This window comes from Trichoderma citrinoviride (genome assembly GCF_003025115.1).
Source record: "Trichoderma citrinoviride strain TUCIM 6016 unplaced genomic scaffold BBK36scaffold_18, whole genome shotgun sequence".
Taxonomy (NCBI): domain Eukaryota; kingdom Fungi; phylum Ascomycota; class Sordariomycetes; order Hypocreales; family Hypocreaceae; genus Trichoderma; species Trichoderma citrinoviride.
Genome location: NW_020194726.1, coordinates 126,495 through 150,942, shown reverse-complemented (window position 1 = coordinate 150,942; position 24,448 = coordinate 126,495). Strand labels below are relative to the sequence as shown.

The 24,448-nt window shown below is 51.9% G+C and overlaps 8 protein-coding genes and 1 non-coding gene across 9 annotated transcripts; 5 read left to right on the top strand and 4 right to left on the bottom strand.

Moving 5' to 3' along the window:
* Positions 1-691: 691 nt before the first annotated feature.
* Positions 692-1,854, top strand: BBK36DRAFT_1144972 (hypothetical protein; the record flags this gene model as incomplete). Its single annotated transcript, XM_024893717.1, has 7 exons — positions 692-732; positions 810-890; positions 928-972; positions 1,257-1,430; positions 1,460-1,545; positions 1,586-1,671; positions 1,738-1,854. 7 exons carry the CDS (start codon positions 692-694, stop codon positions 1,852-1,854), a joined length of 630 nt encoding a protein of 209 aa, XP_024745499.1.
* Positions 1,855-2,489: 635 nt separating this feature from the next.
* Positions 2,490-3,323, bottom strand: BBK36DRAFT_1185761 (SGNH hydrolase; the record flags this gene model as incomplete). Its single annotated transcript, XM_024896458.1, has 2 exons — positions 2,490-2,558; positions 2,592-3,323. The coding sequence occupies 2 exons, from the start codon at positions 3,321-3,323 to the stop codon at positions 2,490-2,492; spliced, it is 801 nt and encodes a 266-aa protein (XP_024745498.1).
* Positions 3,324-4,970: 1,647 nt separating this feature from the next.
* On the top strand, positions 4,971-6,538 carry BBK36DRAFT_1172736 (cytochrome P450; the record flags this gene model as incomplete). The annotated part of the gene is made up of 3 exons (XM_024895772.1): positions 4,971-5,252; positions 5,332-6,195; positions 6,248-6,538. The coding sequence occupies 3 exons, from the start codon at positions 4,971-4,973 to the stop codon at positions 6,536-6,538; spliced, it is 1,437 nt and encodes a 478-aa protein (XP_024745497.1).
* A 2,486-nt stretch (positions 6,539-9,024) lies between these two features.
* BBK36DRAFT_8558 (acid protease) lies at positions 9,025-10,224 on the top strand (the record flags this gene model as incomplete). The annotated part of the gene is made up of 1 exon (XM_024898573.1): positions 9,025-10,224. The coding sequence occupies one exon, from the start codon at positions 9,025-9,027 to the stop codon at positions 10,222-10,224; it is 1,200 nt and encodes a 399-aa protein (XP_024745496.1).
* A 243-nt stretch (positions 10,225-10,467) lies between these two features.
* On the bottom strand, positions 10,468-13,933 carry BBK36DRAFT_1163220 (hypothetical protein; the record flags this gene model as incomplete). The annotated part of the gene is made up of 2 exons (XM_024894510.1): positions 10,468-11,480; positions 11,539-13,933. The coding sequence occupies 2 exons, from the start codon at positions 13,931-13,933 to the stop codon at positions 10,468-10,470; spliced, it is 3,408 nt and encodes a 1,135-aa protein (XP_024745495.1).
* Positions 13,934-14,556: 623 nt separating this feature from the next.
* Positions 14,557-16,860, top strand: BBK36DRAFT_1185743 (hypothetical protein; the record flags this gene model as incomplete). The annotated part of the gene is made up of 5 exons (XM_024896457.1): positions 14,557-14,735; positions 14,827-15,091; positions 15,145-15,352; positions 15,415-15,888; positions 15,958-16,860. 5 exons carry the CDS (start codon positions 14,557-14,559, stop codon positions 16,842-16,844), a joined length of 2,013 nt encoding a protein of 670 aa, XP_024745494.1. The 3' UTR covers positions 16,845-16,860.
* A 1,331-nt stretch (positions 16,861-18,191) lies between these two features.
* BBK36DRAFT_1185740 (PLC-like phosphodiesterase) lies at positions 18,192-19,994 on the top strand (the record flags this gene model as incomplete). Its single annotated transcript, XM_024896456.1, has 1 exon — positions 18,192-19,994. One exon carries the CDS (start codon positions 18,192-18,194, stop codon positions 19,992-19,994), a length of 1,803 nt encoding a protein of 600 aa, XP_024745493.1.
* A 209-nt stretch (positions 19,995-20,203) lies between these two features.
* On the bottom strand, positions 20,204-20,298 carry BBK36DRAFT_t181. Its single transcript has one exon. It is a non-coding gene; the product is annotated as a tRNA-Leu (tRNA).
* Positions 20,299-21,287: 989 nt separating this feature from the next.
* Positions 21,288-23,144, bottom strand: BBK36DRAFT_148825 (hypothetical protein; the record flags this gene model as incomplete). The annotated part of the gene is made up of 1 exon (XM_024897561.1): positions 21,288-23,144. The coding sequence occupies one exon, from the start codon at positions 23,142-23,144 to the stop codon at positions 21,288-21,290; it is 1,857 nt and encodes a 618-aa protein (XP_024745492.1).
* Between the last annotated feature and the right edge of the window lie 1,304 nt (positions 23,145-24,448).

Here is a 24,448-nt window from a genome sequence, read left to right as displayed (position 1 = left end):
ATACAGCATTTTACTCGTATACACCTTTGAGTTTGAGATGGTACTGGGATACTGAGAGGCAATTCCATTGATGCTATAGTAGCTCCCTGGTAAATGAGGGAGTGAAGTCAAGACAGCATGAGGTAGCATGTTGAACTCGCTTACTAGAGCTCTATTCATCACAACCAAAACTCCGTTGTACAACACTTTTTGTTGAGTTTGAGGCTCGCTTATGAAGTCATTGGGCAGCTTCCATATTGAGCTAGAGGAACAATGCATATTGCCTGTAAATACGTCGATGCGCACCATTCAGTGACGATCTCGACGATATCATGGTAGCATCAATTCGGATGGTATTCCATTATGGTTAACGCCATTGCCATAATTAGACATCACTACACCGTCCATGATCTGATAAGCCGTATGCTCCATATAAGGTACTAAACGAAAATTTGGCTAGCTAACATATTTTCAGATTACTAGTAGCAGCTTTCCACGTTCGGAGATATCACCGAATCGTCTCTTTACTGCCCGGACTTGATGCCTGGGTCCTTATAAACCCGGTCCCTGGCATCTGATAAAATTGACTCAGCAATAGTCATCAAAGCTCCCATGTTGCCTGTGACGTGATCATGCAATGAGGGTTACAGTGAACCATTTTTCCGCTGTGAAAGCGAAAGAATGCGATCTACTCTGCATAAACGGAAACATCATGACGCTCGTTCCTGTAAACTGGGAAAGCGAGAAGCGGAGGTGAGTAACGGTTCGGCCGAGTCGCCTTCCTATGGCGGCCAAGGTATACTGTGATCATAATGTGAGTTGTCGAACAGACAAGGCTGCTCGATTGGCAACATTCGATTCGATCTAAACGACATTTGGAACAGAATCGACGCAAAGCATGGTGAATATGTGTAAGCCGTGGCGTTTCAGCGACTGGACATTACTTAGCCAAGAAGGGCCGAGCCGTAGCGGTCAGGAGCTGCGTCAGCCCAAGTATGTATCCTCGCCATGATGTTCTTGGTCAATTAGTTATTGGTAATTCTCTGTCTGAGCTGAGCCGGCGCAATATGCTCTTTATTAGTGACTTGTCTTGGCTCATGCACCACTGCTTGGGTGATGAGTCTGGTTTTCCTGCTCCTGGTTATTTGGCGGCGGACATCGTCAAGGAAAAGAGCCATCTCTGCTGCAATATACTTATCAAGGCAGCTCTCATGACCCCCACACAACGACGATAACATTGAGGTACCCTTCAGTATACGTACATTCGCCCACGACAGTAGCTCTTGGGACCGGAATGTCTCGTCCATCGACAGCAAGCGAGTCGAGAAGGACTACATATTCTGGCAGCATCAGCATCAATACTCGTCTCCGAGGACAAGACTCACTGTAAACTTCTACAGCTACCTCAGCAAGCAACCGGCAAAGTCGGGAACCAAGCTCTACGGGAAGTAGTATGCGGCTACGGCCCTCCGTGCCACAGTATGACTGATGTTCGCTTCAACGGCCGAATCTACCAGGCCGTCTGCTCATCCAACGTGAAGCAGATCGTCGACGAAGGCATCGGCGGTTCCTGCTATATCCTACTTGAAACGAATTTATTCTCTAGCTGTGATCAGCCCCGTGGGCTGTGGTGCTGCGCCTGTTCAGGTCGATGAGGTCGCCATCGGGCCTTCCACAGAGAAGCAGCTCAAGGTATACAAATGCAGAGGATTACGCTACCATTCACTGTCGCAGTAATTGTACCTCGGAAAGCAACAGCCAATGGTCGCTCTGGATAACGGGAAGCTTCTTATGAAGACGGTTGACATGCGGCCTACTGCTCATGAGGCAGCTGTTTCTCAGCAGCGGTGGATGTCGTTGAGGAATCTGGCTTGAGGACTTGGCCACGATTTTACGGAGAGCAGGGAGGGCTTGAGCGCTCCTGAGCTGGTGAACATTGCTCTGTTCAGGTACGCCAGCTTCAACGCCGTTGAGTTGGGTACAAATAACCTCGCTACCATCCTCAGAAAGACCTATCAAGCTCCCTTCACCATGCCCAACCTCTCAGGAGGAGGCCGAAGCTTCTAAGGCTTCTGATGCTGCTTATCACAAGGCCAAAGTTTTCGATGTTGATCCAAAGCGGGGCTCAAATCTCGAGGATTCAAAGAAAGACCTTCCAATATCCTCGTTGGCCGACCTTTCGGCATCTCCCTGGCTGCTCTTTCAAGGCTGGAGCGAGCTACTCTCCATGGTCTGCGAAACTCGCATCCTTGTTCTGGTTGACTCTGGCCTCGCCGGTGTGGCTACCGTCAAGGTCGCTCAATCCGAGAGCGTCACGGTCTAGCCTGTGGCCAAGGCTGATAACGAAGCTGCTTTCCTGCAGAAGCAGTTGGGTCTCAAGTCAGAGAACATCGTCCGTTCTTGCATACTGCGAGAGCGTGAGATCAATGCTCGTGGTGGAGAGGAAAACAGCCACCATCTTTAACATATGCATTCTTCAGGCATTTCTATAAATCTCTTTTTCTGTCTTTTTATATACATAATCCATCGTCTGTCTGTTCCTTGACTGCAACTTCCTGCCATAGAGTGTCTGGCAAATTCTCCCTGTCAACATCAAATATGTGCGGCAACACCGTCGGTAACGCCTCTGTCCTCAGCTCCGGGAAATCCATTTGAATCACCGCCAGCAGTTGGTCGTACCAAATCTTGTATCCCTTTCCCGTCAGGTGAATACCGTCCGTCAGCAATTCCCTAAAGGCAGTTCCACCATGTCCCGACACGCCCGGCACCGGCTCTCCCTTCTTCCACCCGACGTGCGCCATCATCGTGTGCCACATATCAATAAACGGAACACCATAACGTGCTGCGGCATGTTTCGCCGCCTCCGAATACTCCAGGTTCTTCATCACTCTGTTGTACACGGGAGGCTCCAGCATGTCTTCGTCCACAGGCCCGGGTCCCACCACAATGACTCTCTCGACGCCAAATTTGTCGGCCTGTTGCATTATCCACTCGAGGTTTTCGCGGTACGTTTCCACCGGCACGGTTTGTATGTCTCTGTCAGCCGCATCATTCGTGCCGACTTCGATCACCAGAAGCTTGATCTTTTCTCCAGCAGCCGTTTCCGCACGTAACGTGGGTAACAGCACATGCTTTAGATGGATTGAACTGTAGCCTCCATATCCTCGGGCGACGACAGCGAGCTTTCGGAAGTAATAATGCTGCAGAGCAGGTGTGAGGGCAAAAGAAAGCGTATGGATGTCGCTGCTGAGTTCCGTAAGAGAGTCGCCAAAAAGGAGGATCTTGTCGTACGTGACTCTGCGGATAGCGAGCGCTGATGGTGCAGTAGTTTCGTCGACGGCCATTTCCCTGCTTGTCGTTTGACTTGGTAATGAGTACCTAATATTACAGTCGAGAGGGTATCATGAAGCAGTAGTCGAGTTTTTAGAGGTCATGGTGCCAGGTCATACAACGTCTGAACGAGCTGAATATGTAACTCTCATCCGGGATAATTATTGGCGAAATACTCGGAAGAAGTAAGCGATCGAACTGAGGCGCTACATAACCAACGCTGCGGGAAGATTGCGCCTGTCGAGCATCATGGCATTGTATAAGAGAGCCAAGACTGCAGCTGTTTCGACACGCCATCTATTACTCTGTTATTCAGAGCCATTTCATGATTACCAGGTATTTCTTTCACCAATCATCACAATCGGAATAAATACATAGTTGATGACGAGGAAGCCCCTCTCAGCGCTACTCCACATCCCGCAGCGGCCTCGGAGAGAAATACCCGAACCCTCAAGCCACTCAGCAGCTTGTTTCCGAGCATTTCAAGACGTCTCGCAAATCATGAACATTACGGGATTTTGGTAGTTCGCAACTTTTCGAGTTGACTTCCGTACATCGTTTCTTCAACCAACGCCCTCAAATGGTAAAGGGAAAGCCATCGAAAGAACACTTCTCAAGCTCGTGCCTCAACAGCACAGCCTCGGCTTTCACTTTCAAAACTGTAAAGATGTGCATTTGTTATGTCATGATGGGTGCCAGACCAGACCAAGTACTACCTAGCACAGCAGATTCAACCAACAATAATACAGGTTTAGAGGACTTCATCGGGTTCGTCCCGTCCCCCGCATCTACAAACTCGTTAAAGATTAACCCCGGCACGTGAAGATGGCACTAACAGCCTCACAGGCGGCTCTGAACGTCCGCCTGTCCGAGCCGGATGTCGGAAGTGACGGACGATGAGCAAAAGACATACGATGGTGCTCCAGCAAGGGCACGAGACGAATACTGGCTACCTTTGTGACTGCTCTTTTTCAATATTTGCACCCTTTGACAAATGTAACGCGTTACAGTGAATCGCACAGCCATCAATCTAGACCTCTCGTATCCCGTCGTCGGCCGCAAAACGTTCTCCGCTAGTTCGTGATGAACACGCACGCAGACTGGGGTTCACTGACGCCATGTAACTGCATCACGGGAGAACCATTGGAGTCTGGGGCAATACTAAGCACTTCAACCCTTGGCTAGTGTGTGCGGAGACGGATGTCGAAAGCTCGCTTGCATCACCTTGATCACCAACAAACGGGACCGGACGAGGATCGCGGTCCGTTTCGAGCGGCTGAGTTGGCCCGTCTCTCCTGTTGCCGGTACTCTGCTTGTGCGAGAAAGTCATGCACTCGTCTTGTGTGAAACCTGGGATCCGCACATATATATAGTAGTCGCTCCCATGTCCACATTTTCTTGTTCAAGGAAAGAAGATTGAATGGTCTTTCTATCTTCTTTATTACTTTGCCGCGTGGCCCACCTCTGAGTCCCTTCACATCTTTCTCTTTTCACTATCCCATATGTCCTTCACTTGACCTTCGTCGTTCAGTATGCAGTTGGCCCTTGCAGCAGGCCTCGCGGCCGCAGTGATAGCTTTCGCCTACATCTTCTCCCTGATCCGCGACAACCTCCGATATAGAGCCAAGGCTAGAGAATTAGGATGCAAACCCCCAGTATGGATGTCAGGATATGACCCAACAGGCATTGCGGACGTCGTCTACGGCGTGGATGCAAGCCACAAGAAGATCTTCCCCATCTATGCCCAGGCCAACTTTGAGCGCGTAGCGAAGAAATATGGCCGCCCTGTCGGCACGCTGCGGGTGAGGGCACCGTTCTTTCGAGATACTCTGGTGACGACGGATCCGCAGAACATTCAGACCATGCTGGCGCTGAAGTTCAAGGACTTTGGGCTGGGAGTGAACCGAACTGATAACTTCGAACCGCTTCTTGGACACGGCATCGTAAGTAAACACACCAACTAAGACTGCAGCTGATCCTATCCGTAATGAAGGACATCATCTGACTATTTCGGCTTGCAAGTTCGCTACCAATGGCAAGCAATGGGAGTACTCGCGAGCATTACTGCGTCCGCAGTTCATTCGCGGCCAAGTCAGCGACCTCGATCTCGAAGAAAAGCATGTCAAAGCTCTCATGACAGTGCTCAATCGCCACGTCGGACCCAATGGCTGGACAGACTTGGTCGATCTTCAGCCTCTCTTCTTCCGACTCACACTCGACTCCGCCACCGAATTCCTCTTCGGAGAGAGCGTCAACAGCCAATTGGAGACCGGCGAGTCCGGGGCTGAAAAGGACGGCAGCTTCGCGAACGCTTTCGACAGGGCGCAATACACTCTCTCGATTGGGTCGCGTCTGGGGCCAAACTACTGGATCGTCCATCGCCCCGAATTCCATCGAATGGTCAAGCAGGTCCACGAATTTGTCGACTATTTTGTTCAAAAGGCTCTTCATCAGGGTGCCAGTGAAAAGCCCGTGAACGAAGACAAGTACGTCTTCCTCAACGCCTTGGCCAAGGAAACCCAAGATCCCGTGGAACTTCGATCCCAGCTCCTCAACATCCTGCTTGCGGGCCGAGACACCACGGCATCGACTTTGGGCTGGTTCTTTTTCACCATGGCCGATCCTCGATATGCGTCCGTCTTTCGCAAGCTGCGGGCTGTAATCCTGGACGAATTCGGAACGTACTCGAACCCGAAGGAGATCACATTCGAGAACATGAAGGGTTGCCAGTATCTCCAATGGTGCTTGAATGAGATTCTTCGTCTGTATCCTGCAGTCCCCATGAATGTCCGCACAGCGCAGGTCGACACGACGCTGCCCACGGGCGGTGGCCTCGACGGACAGTCTCCGATCTTTGTACCCAAAGGCCAAGACGTGGGCTATTCGGTAAGATATCATTGCTCTCCATCTCACGTACGCCCAACTGACTCCTATCAAGGTTCACCTGATGCATCGCCGCAAGGACATTTGGGGCCCCGATGCCGAAATCTTCAAGCCGGAGCGATGGCTGACGCGGAGGCCCGGCTGGGACTATCTTCCCTTTAACGGCGGACCCAGAATCTGCATCGGCCAGCAATTTGCACTAACAGAGGTCGGATACGTCGTGATTCGGCTGATGCAGCGAATCGACAGCATCGACGGGTCGCAGGTTGGTCCTGTCAGGCATGGTCTGACACTTACCAACTGCCCGGGCGAGGGAGTCAAGGTCAGGCTGCACTTTGCCGAGTAGAATATACCACGATATTATGACAAGACTTTGGACTGTCCACCTCACCATCTTCCTCTGGTGTCACGATTTCCAGCCAAAAGAGAGTGGTTGGCGGAATGCGCCCAGCCAGACGAAATCGATGGACAAGGAGAAGGAGCCAACAGCTGAAATTGATGGACCAGGAGAAGATGCCATCAGCTGAAATATGTTGAAGATGCAGAAAGCAGGACTGTAACGGGTTTATAACGAATAATGATTACTTGCCAGATCACGAATCCCTGTCCGAAGTGGTTCTCATGCTTTGTGTCAGCTTCCCGATTAGACCCCGAAGGAATCGCCGAGTTCCTGTCCTACAACTCAGTGCACTAGAGTGGGATCCGAGTGATACAGAGAGGTGAGCATTGAAGAAGTAGGATTTAGCGAAATTCTCAAGATCATAAGTGATGTTTGAGCGGCTTATAGATACCAGAGCTTGGTGGAAAGCTCTCCTCGTATGTAATCATCCTATTACCCGGGAGCGCAGACACATTTTCCCCTTTTCCCATTTTTCCCTCCCTTTCCTTGTCGGAACGCATTGTTCATCTGAGCTTGGTCCAATATTGCTCATCTATCATGAATCATCAAGGATGGAACGAGCGGACATCGTTTCATTTTGTGGAAAAAGGAGCATGACCCTTATAAACAAGGTAAGGGTTAAAGCATTCGAGAGGGAAGAAGCCCACATACTGGCAGCTCCTCGCAATGGACCACAACGAATCTCTCTTACGATCGGCTACCTCTTTTGTCAAACTTTAGCAACACAATAACCGGATATCCCGAATGCCGCTCAATGTGCCTTCGTACAACTTGCTTCGCCCGCTGCAACCTGGACTGTAATTCTCCGACTTGGCAACAAACTCAACATCCCCCAGATCCTTCAAGCTTGTATCCAAACGGCCAAGTCTCAACGCCCTCTAGGCACCATTTCGCGGGGAAGCGAGCTGCTAAAGACAATGCACAAATCAACGCCACACCAAGCAGTTCGTCTTATGGCTTCCAACTAACCGCCCTCCGAGGCTTGCTCTCCTCACTCACCCCATTGGCTCGGGCATCACAGTCCGCCATCGTGGTACGAGGCGCAAAATGGCGCGCGAACCTGATCCAGTTATTCAGCGCGTTTATTGTCTAGCTTCTGCAGTTGAGGAACATAATTGACTTTTATACTACCATACACTAATATAACATGCCTGGCCGTGTGGCAACATTCGCGTGGGGTTTCCGAGTTTTCCTGCCGCCCTCCATATCCCTGACCCTTTTCACTTTCGCATGTGATTCCCTGGCCGACACAACGGTTTCCAAGTCATCTTTTGCATTAGCCAGGGGCATTATGTGAAACCCCTGTGCCTTTCAGAGAGTCCTTCAGTCGCAGCATCGCAGTGAACCTTGGAAACTATAGCGACCTCCCACACGCCACCTCATCAGCGGCAGTAAGCATCTGCAAGGCATCTCCATCAAAACTCCATTATACTACGGGGAAACCAGCACCTAGTTTTGTTTCAGCGCCTCCGCTAAAACAAAGTCAATGGCAGACAGGGTTTCCAGGGCCGATCGGCCGGGCTGATCGCCATCTTTCACGGACTCGTTTCACTATAGATCGTCAAAAGGCCTCAGCCAGCAAGTCGATTCGGTAATGTGCCCTGACAATCTGATGGGAAGCTCCATCAGTGTGGTGACGTCTCATGTAGTTGCGCGTTATGATTCGATGGCCGAGTCGGCCGAGTCCACCGAGCATCCGGATCATTGGCCGTCGTCATTTCCAGGATTGCACGAGTGAGGCAACACGAACGGACCTCCTCTCGCACGCCTTGTAGCAGGTCCAACCCGTGTTGAACCTTGCAAAGCCGGATCTCAGGCTGACATTGGCCCGAAGATCTAGCTTATCACTATAACAGCCTTTCCAGTAGAGTGCCAAGAATACACTTGAGTCTCTTCGGAGGCAGCATCGGCCATCATGGCTTGCCTCCACAGTCTCCACGGCCTCCACGTCGTGGCCACGCGCTTGCTGCTTAGCATGTTGCAGCAAAACCTCCGAAACCGAGACTGACTCGCAAAGTTCCGAAGAGCTGTGCAACAGCTTACTACCCAATATGGCTTTCTTAAATAAGAGCTGCGAGCATCTCCAGGTGCTGGTGAGCCTCCTTCAAAACACTCAGTATTGTGACTTCTCCCTTTTTGTTGGCCTCCTGATGTTTGCACTGTCGATAAGCCTCCTATAATATCTCGCCTCCGTTTTCTTGTGGATATATTCTTACCTTTCGAAAGTTGCTTCCTCCTCGAGACATACGAAAAATAAACGTCTGACAATTTCGCCTAAGAAGGGGGCAAATACACCTGGCCTACCGCAGCATCAGGAGACCATTCCTGTTACTCCTAATATCGAATACCATTTTACTATATCTTGACCTTTGAAAAAGGGTTCTTCTTCTTTGATTCGTCTTTGTATCGACTCCCTCAAACGCTTCAGAACAATGCAGCCCTCATTTGGCAGCTTCCTCGTCACCGTCCTGTCTGCCTCCATGGCAGCAGGCAGTGTCATTCCCACCACAAACACCAACCCCGGCTCCTTTGAGATCAAGAGATCTGCCAACAAAGCCTTCACAGGCCGCAATGGCCCTCTCGCCTTAGCCCGCACCTACGCCAAGTACGGCGTCGAAGTCCCCAAAACTCTGACCGATGCCATTGAGTTGGTAAAGTCCATCCAGCTCACCAAGCGCGGCACCGGCACCGTCACCGCTACACCTGACGACAACGACATCGAGTATCTCGTCCCCGTCAAGATCGGAACTCCTCCTCAGACACTCAACCTGGACTTTGACACCGGCAGCTCCGATCTCTGGGTCTTCTCGTCAGATGTTGATCCGAGCTCATCCCAGGGCCATGATGTCTACACGCCGTCCAAGAGCACATCTTCCAAGAAGTTGGAGGGAGCATCATGGAACATCACATACGGAGACCACTCATCATCATCCGGCGATGTCTACCGCGACGTCGTCTCCGTCGGAAGCCTCACAGTAAAGTCCCAAGCCGTCGAGGCCGCTCGCAATGTCTCTGCGCAGTTCACCCAAGGCAACAACGACGGCCTCGTGGGCTTGGCCTTTAGCTCCATCAACACTGTCAAACCCACTCCGCAAAAGACGTGGTACGACAACCTCGTCGGCAGCCTCGACTCTCCCGTCTTTGTTGCCGATCTCCGCCACGATGCGCCCGGCAGCTACCACTTCGGCTCCATCCCCTCCGAAGCCAGCAAAGCCTTCTACGCCCCCATCGACAACAGCAAAGGCTTCTGGCAATTCAGCACCAGCAGTGCCATTGGCGGCCAATTCAACGCTGTGGCAGATACTGGCACCACGCTGCTCCTGGCCAGCGACGAGCTCGTCCAGGCCTACTACAAGCAGGTCCCGGGCGCCCGCGTGAACCCGTTTCTGGGCGGCTACGTCTTCAACTGCACCGCCCATCTGCCGGACTATACCTTTACTGTGGGCGAGGGCAACATTACGATCCCTGGCACCTTGATCAACTATTCCGAGGCTGGCAACGGTCAGTGTTTTGGCGGCATTCAGCCCTCTGGGGGTCTTCCTTTTGCCATCTTTGGTGACATTGCTCTCAAGGCTGCGTATGTTGTCTTTGATAGTGGGAAGAAACAGGTTGGCTGGGCGCAGAAGAAATAGGCCATACACATCTTCATTCTGTGGGCCGAAGATGCAAGTGCTGGATATACCCTTTAGGTTAATGGGATGAATAAGGCGGGCTCCTTGTGGCAGCGAGTTCGACATGTTGTCATCGTGTATACTCTGATTACCCGTATGTAATAACAATTAATCGCTATATGAAACATGTACTTCATCTCATGCTTTCCCGGACCTTCTTCGATCCCTCAGAGACTTATTGCCTAGGTAAGGAGCCATAACCTCCTAGTAATGACTGTAGCCATTTTGACCCTGTTGCCAACGCTGCTGTCCGGGACCCATCCACTCATCACTCATTCCTGGCTCTCCGCCAGCCTTCATCTGCACATTCCCTCCCATGTCATAGCCTTGTGGCCCGCCAGGCCCGCCAGCAGCGGAGTTATAAGGCGCTTGTGCCGCAAAATTCGGACTATTCGACGTACTAGGCGGCCTGTTCACCATCTGCCCCTGAGCATGTGAAAACTGGTGCTGTGGAGGCTGTCCGTGAGATGGCTGCTGCGGAGGCTGCTGGTATCCAGGGGCAGGCGGGCGTGCAGCTCCGTTGCTCGACGACCACCCTTCAGCTGCCTGCCTCTGCATTGAGTTTGGGTTCATGCTCGGGGGGGCCTGCACAGGTTTTTGCCAAGGGAAGCTTCCCGTTCGGGGCAGATATCCAGGGGCCTGAGGCTGGTGCTGGCCATGGGACATGTAGGCATTCGCCCCCCCTCCTCCTCTGGCAACCGGACTATACTCGTCGTCTCTCTCGTATCGATCGTGTGCGAGATAGCTATCTGTGTCTCCAAGACACGCCACGCGATACTCGTCGTACCGCCTGGTCGTTTCCTCTACTTTCTTAAAGTGCTTGGAAGTGAGCTGTTTCTGCAACCCCTCCGGCCGCTCACCCATATCTCCCTCGTAATGAGCCAGCGACGCCGCGATGAGAAACGCGTTGCGTATCTGTCGTCCGTTCCACCGCCCAATGCCATCGGTATGGTTTCTCCAGTGGTCGCTGGCAAAAGCAATGATATCAGGCTCGTCGATGTATAGCTTCTTGTGCCCGGGGGCTTTGGCGGCTTGGTCCTCGATCTCTTTCAGGCGCGCAATGTTCAGCTTGAAGATGGCGACGACTTGCTCCTCGGTGAGGAAGTTGTAGTGTAGGTTCAGGTGCACGCGTGACTTGACAGCTTCGTCGAGAACGCCGGGCCGATTCGTAGTGAGGAAGAGAATGCCGTTGTAGTACTCGAGCATGCGTAGAAAGACTGGGACAGTCGGTTAGCATTGACAGTTCTTCATCTGCGGGAAAAGTGCGCATCTTACCAGAAACTAGAGCGTTTCTCTCCAGGTCCTTCCTATCTCTCTGCGTAATAAACACATCCGCTTCATCCAACAAAAGGACACAGTCCCAGAGGTGAGCCAAGCGAAATATCTCACTCAGAGAAGACTCCACGCTTTCCGGTGTGAACCCCAAGTCTCCGCAGGTAATCGGAAACAAGGGCTTCTCAAACTTCTGCGCAACTGCTTCAGCCGTAGCCGTCTTACCGACGCCAGGGACACCGAAGAGCAGAATCACTATGCCCTTGCCCTTGCCACGGATAAGGTCCTGAGTCGCAATCTCAACGCTGCCTTCGTTGACTCTCTTCTTGAAGTGGGAGTATACCAGCGACTGGATGAGCGTCTTGTGCTCAGAAGAAACCTGGAGGCTGTCGAAAGCTCTGTCCTTGTCCTTGAGCTCGGGGAAAGAGACGTCCCGGACGTCAATCTGCACAAACTTGCGCTCCCAAAGAGCATATGCAAAGAGCCGCCTGGGCAGAAGCGCGAGATTGTCGCCATCGAGTTCGCCAATCTCATCGTCGTTGTCCTTCTTCTTTTTCAGCATCACATCCGTCTCGATGAACTTGTTCATCTGGAGTATGTCGACGCCATCCTCGGTCACGACCTTGTCCTCCCACATGTCTTTCAGCTTGGTACGCTCGCTATCGTGCCACTCTTGCAGGGGGCTCTCGTTGTCGACTGCTATGACAACTTTGTAAGTGAGCGGGTCAGTTTCCAGAATCTCGGGTTTCCACGAAGGGTCTTGGTTGAAGGCCTCTTCGAAATCGACCAGGATCTCGCTTTCGATATGCTCAGGACTTGTCATTGTCCTGCCGTTCTTGTCCTCGATGGACTGCCCGAGGGGCGTCTTGATGAGGGTCCATCCCCGGTAGAAGCTGTATCGCTTGGCTGGATCGATATGCTCAATGAACTTGGCGCCATACAGTCGTCCCCTCTCCATGATCTCGTCTTTCTGCTTGACATATCTCATAGGATAGCAGGCCAGCTGCGTGATTTCACGGTCGCCCTCATACATGGGAATCTCGAGAATCCGTTCAACTGCACGATAGTTTTGGCCATCGTAGTCAATATGGTAGCATGAGATCGCCCAGGTCGACTCCGTTTTCGCGCAGGCGTCGCAGCTGCAGCCGTCGAGGGTTGCTTGCTTGTACGGGGGTCTGTATACCCTCCACACCATCTGATCGGTATGGGACGCCCTTGTGTTCTGCTTAGACGGCGCCATGGAAGATGCTGGCTCCATAGGACCGTCGCCGTACTCTGCTTGAAGACGCTGAAAGACGCCGTCCCAGCCCGTTGGGATTCGAGCTCGAACGCCGCTGTTCAAGTTCGGCACATAGACCAGATCACCTGGCTTGAACAGATACCAGAGAAGATCCCATCGGATCTTGGTAGGCGCAATGGCCATATCCTCAACCTGGAAGCGCTGGTATTCCGGCATCACCTGCTCATCCATGAACTTCACATAGAGTCTCATCTCAGCCAGAGTATCGGCATCGTTGAAGAGCGAGTCGATCCCGAGCGTGTCCGAGTCAGACCTTTCTTTGTCCTTTCCTGCACTTGGTGCCTGAACAGGCTGCCCTTCGGTAGGCTTTGACTCGGCGCTTGAAGCAAACTCTTCCAGCTCAGCCAGCGCTTCCTTCATCTGATCGTGGAAGTGTATCAGGTAGCGAAAGGGCCTCTTGAAGACATGAGGCCGGCCGTTCCATTTCTTCCCAGCCGCGCTTTGGCGTCCAAGGTACATCATGACGGCCCTGGAGTTGATTCGCACCCGCTGCAGCCAGACCTCGTCCCCGTCGTCAACGACGGTCTTGTGCTTGGGGTTTCTCCTGTTGAAGCTTCTCCGATATCCGCTCGGCCATCCACCCGAGTGCCCAAAGTCTTGGAGATCTTCATAGAGGAGCGCCGCTTCTTCAATTTCCAGCTTGAGCGAATCGCCGGCGACAAGCGTCTCGATGGCGTAGTTGTGCTCGTCGGTGTGGTGGTTCTTGAAGTCGTTCCAAGAGAGACACTCGCGCAGCTTGGGGATAACCCGTGGGAAAGCCTGCATGGGCTTTGGCTTTGGCTTCTCGGCCTTCTTCTCCGGTGCACTGATAACGGGCACGGGAGGTATGACGGGCTTTTCTGTTTGAGCCTTTTCCGGTTCCTTCTTGTTGAGTCCGGATTCATCTTTCTTGGTGTCATTCTGCTTGGTGTTGTCTTGTGTTGAAAGCGCAGAAGTTTCGCCTTTGGTAGAACCATCTATAGGCTTATTGGTATCGTCCGCGGCGTTCTTGACAGAGTCGCTCTGGCCTTCGCCAACGGTAGATGTGCCTGAAGGTGCATCTTGTTTGGTCGAACTTGACTCGCCATTTTTCTCGGCTGCACCTGCATCTGCTGCCATCGTGCTTGTCTCTGCTACCAGAGTCATTGAAAGAGTCATTGAAGGAGACGGTTGTTGTAAACCAGAACTTTGTCTTGGCACAACTTCCTGAGAGAGGGAATTCCTTAAAGCCTGTGGAGACCTTGCGGCTCAAGAAGATGAATAATTCCCGTAAGCGACGGCCCTCAGTTGGGAATAGGCTCATGCATGAGCAAGGTCACAGACATATCCACAGCCTCAACCAGAGGGGGTGAAGAGAGGTTTCAGTCCAGTAATATCGCCCGGCAACACAACTAGGTGCCTAATCCTTCGCAAAACAGCAGGGTTTATAGCGAATGCGAACTGCATGCGAGGCGACTAATGCAATTTATAGAACTATCAGCCCACATTTCCTTACCGTCCTTTGTGATATGAATCCTTTTCGGTATCAATGAAGCGTCGCTTCTGAGCGGGGTATATCAGGCCGAGACTTCGTCGTCGTCGTCAGCCCTGTAAGACTTCGCATTTGGCTGAATAGGTTGTCAAGACATCTTGACTCCGCTGCCCCTGGACCAAAGCTTTAGCATGCATGTATAGTCGTTAAACTTCGTCATTGTTACGGAAGCCTGTTCCTACATCACGCAAAGATCTAGCCGTAACTCACCATGGTTCCATGGCGGCCTTCAGGTGTGGGACAGGGGATGAGGGATGTAATGAATAGTAATCGGGAAATCCAGGTGATGAAAGACTGGAGAGAAACTGAAGGAGCTTCCGTTCACCAGGGTTTGGCTTCACCAACGGAGTACAATAACCAGCGCGCAGAGTGGAGAGTCCCTATCAGCCGGTATTTCTTCCTTTTGACTTCCGTCCTCGTCATCTTATAGAGCCAGAAGCTCTCATGCATCTCGCGGTCCCGATTTCTAACTCGGCCATAGCAAGCTAGAAGAGTTGTCTCAAGCTATCAAGTCCTGCCAAGGCGACGATTCAGCAACGACAACCCAAGATGTGACTTGGAGAGGCGTGTTCGACTGCATTGAAGAAGCGAAAAAGACCTACGAGAAGAAAGCTGAGGATAATCGCTTCAGAGGATGGATACGAAAAGGCGACGCAGCCATAGGCATCTTGGAACGGCTTTCCGACATTATACCTGACCAAGACGGCCTCAGCATTCTCAGGACAGGCCTTGCGTTCATATTCCAGGCAGGCTTCACTACAGACAACCTACTAGATCTGGTTGCTAACTGTTGATGCAGGCATTTCAGAAGAGAATCTCCAATGTGGGAAACATTCTGCAAGAACTTGACGATGTTCCGGGGGTCCTGGCCAGCATCTCCCAGATCAGCGACGTCTATCGCGGAGAGGTACGGCTGAAGAATCTGGTCTGGGACTTTTATGGAATCCTAGTCGACTGCCTGACAGACTTGGTGTGCATTTTGAATCGAACATACAAAGACGTTGGAGGTAAGAATCACATTCAATCAGAGCATCGAGACCGTGACGTTTGCTTACAGTTGAAAATGCAGTTTTGAAGAAGATTGTCAGACAAATCCCCGAAGTCGAGGCGTCCAGAATTGGCGACATCTCCAAACGAATCCGCAATGCAAAAATAACCGTCTTCGAAGCCACGGCTCACCTGGATCGAAATGTATGGCAAGAGACCAAAGTCTCGGCACAAGCAGGGCGCATTGCCGCCGAGGCCACACGTAAAACGGCTCACGACATCAAAGCCGAGGTCGTGGAGTTGCGGCAGGAAACCAGCAGCGGACATGACAAGCTCTCCTCTCAGATACACGAGTTTCGTGTACAGATGGCTGATGTCGCGAACGAAATGAGCGACGAGTTAGCTCAAACACGGAGAAGAATCACGAAAGATAGTGAAGAGAGGAAAGAGTTTGAGGCCAGTTTGCAGAGAATCGTTAGTACTCTGCCTGCGTCGTTTCATGAGCAGATGCAAAATGCTTTGTACCAGTTTGTGGCCGATGCTGTTGTCCAGCGAAGTAAGTGTGCAAGAAATCTCTCTGTCCTCGTATTGGGAGAAGCATGAAGGCTAACTGACGGCTGAACAGGCCTCTTTGCACTCCCTCCCAACTCCATTTCCCCTCCTCCAACTCTGCAGCCCGTCATACAGCATACGCCGGTTTTGACTGAGGGCGACATCCTCAACTTACTCCACGCGCCCGATCCTGTCGCAGATGCAGAGCGAATACTGCGTAAAGAAAGCCTCATGAGCGACGAAGCACTGGCGTATGCTACGCTACTACGGCAAAAGCGGCAGTTCCAGGAGTGGCTGTCCTCCGAATGGCCCGGCTTGGTGCTGGTTGACGGCTGCTGTCGAACAGAAAGCGTAGGAAGAACGTCTCCGTTGTCCTTCTTCACGGCATCTTTCGCTTCTACGCTGCTGCAAAGTCAAAGCGGGATGGTGCTGCAATTCTTCTGCAGCCATCATACTGATCCGCAGAAAGAGGGTGCCGGGCCCAAGGGGCTTTTACAGAGCATCATCAGCCAACTGCTTCTGTATCCGAAACCGTACAGTTTCTCTCTTGACTTTGTTGATCAAAGCTTGTACGATGCTATAGCAGCTAGCAACACCGATGCACTCTGCTTTCTTTTTGAGCGATTGTTCTGGCAGCTCCAGCCAACTACCACAGTCTACGTCCTCTTGGACAGCATTTCAGACTTTGAGTCTAATTTAAACGACTATGGAGACAGAATGGATCGGGTCCTGGCTTCATTTCAAGGACTCATTAGGAACGTTCAGAGAGGATATGCCATGGGGCCAAGACTGAAGCTCTTCATGACGAGTCCCAATAGGAGTCACCGACTGATACATCATGTTGACCGGGCCAAAGAAAACATTCGCCTCAACTCGGAGGGCCTGGGTGAAAGACCTGGTCATGACAGATCGTTAAGAGAGACACGTCGGGCCAGATCACCGCTACCGCTTGGTTACTAGATATGTTAGAGCTCGGAAGAACAAACGGGGAGTGACTTGGCTTGGGTAAATGCTGCAACTCCGTGAAATGTTGCGAACCGTAGACAAATGACATTCATAGAACATATCATTCATAGCCCTTCAAGCCGCGACTCTTTACTTGTCTGTACCAGCATTCCCTCATGATCCATGTTTCACTACGGGAGGTGGTCAAAGCAACATGCTTCCGCTGCGTGGCCGTCATTGTGCTGGTTTTACGCACTGTAGCTGCTGAGCCAAGCCCTTGCGAACAAAGTGCTTATATCAATCAAGGCATCATGTGTAACTTCTAGCAGAGATGACTTGCTCAATACTTCTGCTTATGCCGATATCATACCGGTATTGAGTCCAGCCTACAGGTACTCATGACAACTACATGGTGATTGGTGACCCTGATCACGAGGTCAGTCCACCTCCTCGCGACCACGTCGCAGATGCTTACCAGACAGTGCGAAGTGTATCCGGGCCACATGCGCATTATCCCATCTGATGTTGTTGGTCAGTGTCAGACGAACGCACAGTCCTCGGAAATGTTTTACAAGACCCTCTTGATTGTCTCTCGACTCATCTTTCTGATCTATTTTGAAGCTGGCCTTGGGCACATATCGTCTTGCTCGTTTGTCCCCTGGTTCAGCTCTATGTCTGCCTCGCATAGCTCCTAGTGGCGACCTTGGGTAGCATTGCATTTTGACCTACCCCAATGGGCCACCCATCCGCTAGATGCTTCCTTGGCTCCCTCATCGCGGCCCTCGAGTCTGCGCACTGGAAACCCTTGTAAACTTTACAGCAGCTTCAGGGTATTATTGGTGTGCCTCTCCCTTGAGCTACTGTTAGTGATCTGGTCTCGCCCGCGTGCAGTAATTCTTGACCTATCAGTCACATCCGTGGCCATCTGATAATGCCGAGGCCTCTGCTGCTGGGTTTCATTCCAGCCAATGCAACTGCCATCCCATCTTCTGACCATTCCGCTAGTGAATCTGCCACTGTACCATTCATTTACTACCACATCTCTCTTCACCGGCCATCCAAACCATGTGGTCTCGTGAAAAGAGTCCGTGGGCCTCCGAGAGCCCTCGCCAACACAAGATTGAGCGATTTCTACATATATCGATCCATTCAACGCCCGGGCCATTATAGAGAAAATTTCTTGCCCTTACTGTAGATGATTCTACGCACATATATTAGTTGGCGTAATTTGTCTTGTCTTATTATAACGTTCCTGTCCTGTTAGTGAAACGGAAGCTACCTGGGCGTGGACGATCCTCCCCCACCGGACGAAGCACGCATCACGTACCGAAAGCGAGCGCAGATCATACACCGATAAACCAGATGAGGCACCGCCATCTGTTGGCCGGCTTAGGCTGGCTACTCGCAGCCGGCAGCACCGTCGTGAATGGGCTTTGCAACCCTCAAAATGCCACTTACAGCAACGAATCACCGCCAAACGGGACTTACATGCCCTGGGTCCTGATGGGCGCCATCAACAACGTCCCCGGTGCAAAGCAGTACATCACCATCGTAAACCTGACGCCTCACAGATTCGTCCTGCAAAACACACACTCCTATCAGATGGATGTCTTTGACTGGGGCGATGTTCCGCAAGGCCATGCCCGCCAAAACACCGTTGTTTACACCAGCAAAGCCGGGAAGAACGCCGTAGACGACGGCGGCGAAGCATACTACGCTATTGACGGGACGGACAAGACCTTTGTTGTTCGAGCGGCCACTCATATCCCAGATGCACACCCGACACGAACAGTCATTGATCTCACGGGCATGGGCCAAGGTCAGCGCGAATACTTGGACCCCGCGAACCAATCGCCGGTGACGCTGGTGATTACGGGGAGCGACAGCTACGGCTTCATGACATCGATCCGGTTCGGTGCTGGCAACTGGATGAAGAACATGTACGATGTCATCAAGGACAGGCAGCTTCAGCACGTCGTCATGCCGGGGTCCCATGATGCCGGGATGAGCACCATCAGTAACAAGCTGATGGGAGGAGGCATCAGTGAGAACACACAAACTCAGGGCCTCAACATCTACAATCAGCTCTGGGCAGGCTCCCGGTACTTTGACCTGCGCGTCGGGTCAGTGCACTCCATCACGGACACCTCCGACTACAGCTTCTGGACGCTGCACGTCAGCGGCGAAACAAATGAAGTCGCCCTGGGCAACTCGGGAGAATCCCTTGACGATGTCATCAACGAGATCAACCAGTTCACGGCCGAGGCTCCAGGAGAAGTCATCTTCTTCCGCGTCAGATACCTGATTGGCATCCGAGAGGTCCCCAGCCTGGGCCCCATTTACTGGACGACGGACATTGTCAACGACTTCTTCGGCAAGCTCAGGGGCGTCAACAACCGCTGCGGCAACCTCGACACCAGCACCACCTTTAACCAAAAGTCGGCGTCGTATTTCATGGACCAGAACGGAGGAAACGGCTGCGTCATCTTCCTTCTCGCCGGCGACCTGACCCCAGATGTTCCCCAAGACTCGATAGCAGATGGCATATACAAGGCCGATCAGCTTTCCATCGCAGACGACTGGTCCAACATGGGCAACACGCAGGACATGGCAGAGGACCAGGCATCAGACTGGAAAGCCGTCAGCCGCGGCGGCAGCTCCGACACGTTCCACATCAGTCAATGGCTTGTGAGCGCGGACATTGTCACCACGACCTTTTTCACCATCGAGAGCATCGGTATTTTGCCGACCAACCCGGCGTTATATTGGATGGGCGTCAATAACATGTCGCCGCAGAGCTGGCCGACCGTCATCCTCGTCGACTACATCGGCGTCGTCGTCAAGGGCCAGCACGACTGGGACCAGCTGAGCGCCGAGCTGTACACGCTGGCCATTGGCTTGAACCTGTACATGATCAGCGAGAACTGCGACGTGAGCACAATTGCTTCGCCCCTTTTGCCTGGTGAGCGAACGGCGCAGAAGATGACCTCTATGGCGAAGCCCTGGAATGGCATTCACTATGCGAACGGCACGATAGTCGACGATGCGCCGCGCCACGAGCATCCCGGCCGCGTCGAGATTCTGCGGAAAGGGACAAGATTCATGAATGGCACGGTGCTGGAACACGATGTCGTGAACCCTTATTTTAACTCCACGAGCATGTAATGCCTTGTCGGGACACCAGATTTTGTATATAGACGCTCATCTGTAATACATGTACATATGGTGAATAGAACTGTCTGTCACAATCAAAGTCTAGCAGCTACAAGTCCAGATGTTTCATAACACCTGTCACAGCATGTAAAAAAAAATCTACAAGCAGCATCTCAGCATCGTCGAAGTCCATACCAGCAACCAAAAAAGGAAAAACAGCATGCGCACACTGGGGTTCGAACCCAGGCATCTCTCGATAATGGTGTTTAAAACTAAATCTTAAAACCATCGCCTTAAACCACTCGGCCATATGCGCTTCGATGCTAATGAATAACTCGCCAATCTTAGCTTATAGTCTGTCGACACGGCGCGGGTACTAAGGTTGACCTGAGCAAAGTTCCAACCAGGATATCGATGTGAGACCACACGACATCATGACTGAGATCAAGTGGGAAGAGGAGCAGTCACTACTCAGAAGCTGTCGTGTGGCTCACCTACAACCTCGAGGTGATATCTGGGAAATCCCAGCAAGAGTTGACAGGGACACTCCTAGCCTCGGTAATACCAAGTACAGGCCCGTCGTTTCCGAAAAGGCCCTGCTGCAGCGTGAGGCGTCGGAACTGTTAGAACCTACAGTCTAGTAGATATATGTGAAGTTGCTGGGAGATCACTAATAATGGCCTCTTGTAGCAGTTCAAGACTTGAAAGGATTAGGACATACAAGATGTGCAGGAAGGGTGCCCGACGCTGAGGGAGATGAACGGCTGGTGGACTGAAAGAAGCTTGCTGAAAATTTTAGTTGGAAACAGAGCCAAAGAGGCCTAACAAGTTCAGGCTAGTTTCCAGGCGCAGAGGACTTAATGGCTGTCAGCAGAAGAAAGTGAGCGGCCACTACTATAGCTCATCAGTTTACACGACCACATTTGTCTGAACTCAATTACGATCAATTGAGCGTATTCACTATCCAGAAAGCCTTCAGCAAACAGGACGAATATTTTCTTTAAACATGCAAGCAAAGAGCATGAGACGTCGACTTGCTTGGTGAGACATGCTGCGCGCATCCAATTATAGATGCTATCATCTCACGTCGAAACACCTTTTCATGGGCATGGTATGCCGCACATTATAAATGCATCAGTCGCCAGGGATTTTCACTTAGAAGAGAGGAAGAATAGATGCTTTTCACAAATCTCACAAATCTCACTCAAGGCATCAGATATACATCACCAAACAATCTCTTTTCAAATATCCCACACTAGAAGAATAGATATACTATACAAGACTCCCCAAGTCCATCACACTCCCTTATTTAGGAGAGTTCTGCTTGCACGTCTGCTTGCCGCTGTCCCAAGTCGACCCATACGGGCACGCGCACTTATTGCCGTCCCAGTACTGGTTGCCGGGGCACTTGCACGTCTTGGTCTTGTCGTCAAAGACCTCGCCCTTGTTCTTGCACACGCACTTGTTCTGCTTGCTGTCAAAGGTGGCGTCCTTGCCGCAGTCCTCTACGCACTCCTTGCCGTCCCACGTCTTGCCGTAGGGGCACGCGCACTCCTTGCCGTCCCAGTATTGGCCCTTGGGGCACGCGCAGGTCTTGCTCTTGTCGTCAAAGATCTCGCCCATGTTGTTGCAGACGCACTTCTTCTGCTGGCTGTCAAAGTGAGCGTCTTTGCCGCAGTCCTCGACGCACTGCTTTCCGTTGAAGATCTGGCCGTAGGGGCAGGCGCACTGCTTGCCGTTGAAGTACTGGCCATCAGGACAGGCACAGGTCTTGGTCTTGTCATTGAAAACCTCGCCGTTCTTATTGCAAACGCACTTCTTCTGGTTGAAGTCGAAGTGGGCGTCCTTGCCGCAATCAACAACGCATTGCTTGCCATTGAAGACCTGGCCGTAGGGACAGCTGCAGGTCTTGGACTTGTCGTTGAAGATTTCTCCCTTGTTGCAAACACACTTCTTCTGGCTGGCATCAAAGTGCGCCTCCTTGCCACAGTCTACAACGCACTGCTTGCCATTGAACACTTGGCCGTACGGGCAGACGCATTGCTTTCCGTTGAAATACTGACCGTCAGGGCAGCTGCAAGTCTTCTTCTGGGAGTTGAAGATTTCTCCATTCTTGTTGCACACGCACTTCTTCTGCTTGGCGTCGAAGTGGGCTTCCTTGCCACAGTCTACCACGCATTGCTTGCCGTTAAAGACCTGGCCAAACGGGCAGACGCATTGCTTGCCGTTCCAGAACTGTCCGCCGGGGCAGCTGCACGTCTTCTTGTTTGAATCAAAGACCTCGCCCTTGTTGTTGCACACGCACTTCTTCTGGTTGTAGTCGAAATGGGCTTCCTTGCCACAGTCCACGACGCATTGCTTGCCGTTGAAGACTTGGCCAGGGGGGCACGCACAGGTCTTCTTCTGGGAATTGAAGATTTCTCCATTCTTGTTGCACACGCATTTCTTCTGCTTGGCATCGAAGTGGGCTTCCTTTCCGCAATCAACAACACATTCCTTGCCGTTGAACACCTGGCCGTACGGGCAAGCGCAAGTCTTGGTCTTGTCATTGAAAACCTCGCTCTTCTTGTTGCAGATGCACTTCTTCTGGTTGTAGTCGAAATGGGCGTCCTTGCCGCAGTCGAAGACGCATTGCTTGCCGTTGAACACTTGACCATAGGGGCATGCGCAGGTCTTGTGGACGGAGTCAAAGACCTCGCCCTTCTTCTTGCAGATGCACTTCTTCTGCTTGGAGTCGTACGAAGCGTCCTTTCCGCAGTCCACAACACAGCTGTGACCGTTCCAGAATTGACCTGGCGGGCAGCTGCAGGTCTTGGTCTTGGGGTTGTAGATTTCGCCGTTGTTCTTGCAGACACACTTGCCGTACTGGAAAGTGGCCTCCTTGCCGCAGTCGTGCACGCAGTTGTGGCCATCCCAGATCAGGCCGCTGGGACAGTTGCACGACTTGGTCTTGGAGTCGTAGTTCTTGCCATTGTCCTTGCAGACGCAGCAATTCTTCCCGTTGTTCCAGGTAGCGAAAGAGCCGCAGTCGTGGCTGTTGGTACGAGCAACGAGGTCATCGGCATCCCTCGCCTCCAGGTCGTGGAGGTTGTTCGGGCTAGGTAAAGCCGTGACAGAGCGCAAAGAGAGGAGGGCGGTCACGAGGACCTGCTTCAGCAACATGTTGGGCAACTGAGAGCAGTTTTCGAAAAACGAATTTCAAAACGATTGACAGGTAGAACCTTTGTTGGCAACTGACAACCCAGGAGAAGGAATCAGTAGCTTGGTCCCGAACTCTTGATGGAGCTGAGTTGGTGAAGAAACAAGTCTGATAATCTAGACGAGATGAGCAGCTTATATAGCTGTCTTCCGTCTATGAGATGAAGCACGGCTTCCGAGAGAGATAGGGCATCAGCCCAACACCCACCCTCGGGATGAGGTTGGGCCGGCACTCCCTATCCATCAAGGCCTCAGCCGCATCCATCTTCGATCAGCCATGAAGTGGCCAAGGCAATGATCAAGAAACTAGGAGCTTCGAGCTCGGCCATTCACAGTCTGCAGAACGAACATTGCATTTCAGCAGCAATCAATAGCTTCAGCCAAGCACTGTACGCTTCATCCATTGGGATCGTCGCCTCAGCCAGAGAGCTTAAGCTTTCTGCTAAGAGCAAACTACATAGCATCAGCATGGCGTTGAGGAATACGAGACTTCTCTTGCCGTCATTGGACGGCTCAGAACACCCATTCTGCAATGGAATACGAGATTATTAACCTTACTACAAAGGCTATCGAAATTCTGAGAAAGAGACAGAGCGTAAACAAGCACCCGCCATCCCTGCAAGCTCCTACGGCTTATCCCTGTCCATTGCCTCCCGCATTGTTGCCGTGGCTTTACGTTAGCCAAAGGGTTCGACAACCTCTTATATCATCTATTGTTTTACGACACATCACGAGAAGTCGAGGTGGTGGTGACCTTTGTCTAAATCCAGCGAGTGCCGAATCCACGCTTGGTTGCCAAAACGGGAGAAAGGGATGCTGAGCCAGCCCGGTTTCAACTAGAGCTAGATTTCAAGGGGATGGGAATCCGGGGTCAAGTTTGGACTCGGAACGGCTCAGCTATGCTGCTCCCAGTGGCTGCTTGAACCAAGAGAGCTAGGCAGAGACGAGGGAGCGGTGGCTGCTGCCAGTGGCAACAGAGCCGGTTCCTCTTGACCCATGATGGACACATCTTGCTGGAATCAATCAGCTCGGGGACCACAAAAAGACGGCTCCCGAGAGAGAAAGAGAAGCAAATTACATACTGTACATGAAAATATCTGTCCCTCGCATGAAATGGAAACTCGTATGAACGGAGAGCCGCCGAATTATGGCCAAAATGGCTTGATGAGATGAGATTCACTGAGGAGCTCTCTCTCCCCCATCTCTCTATCACAGCAGTTACAAAGACTCAACAAAACCTGCTCGGTGGAGTTACTGCATCAGATCGT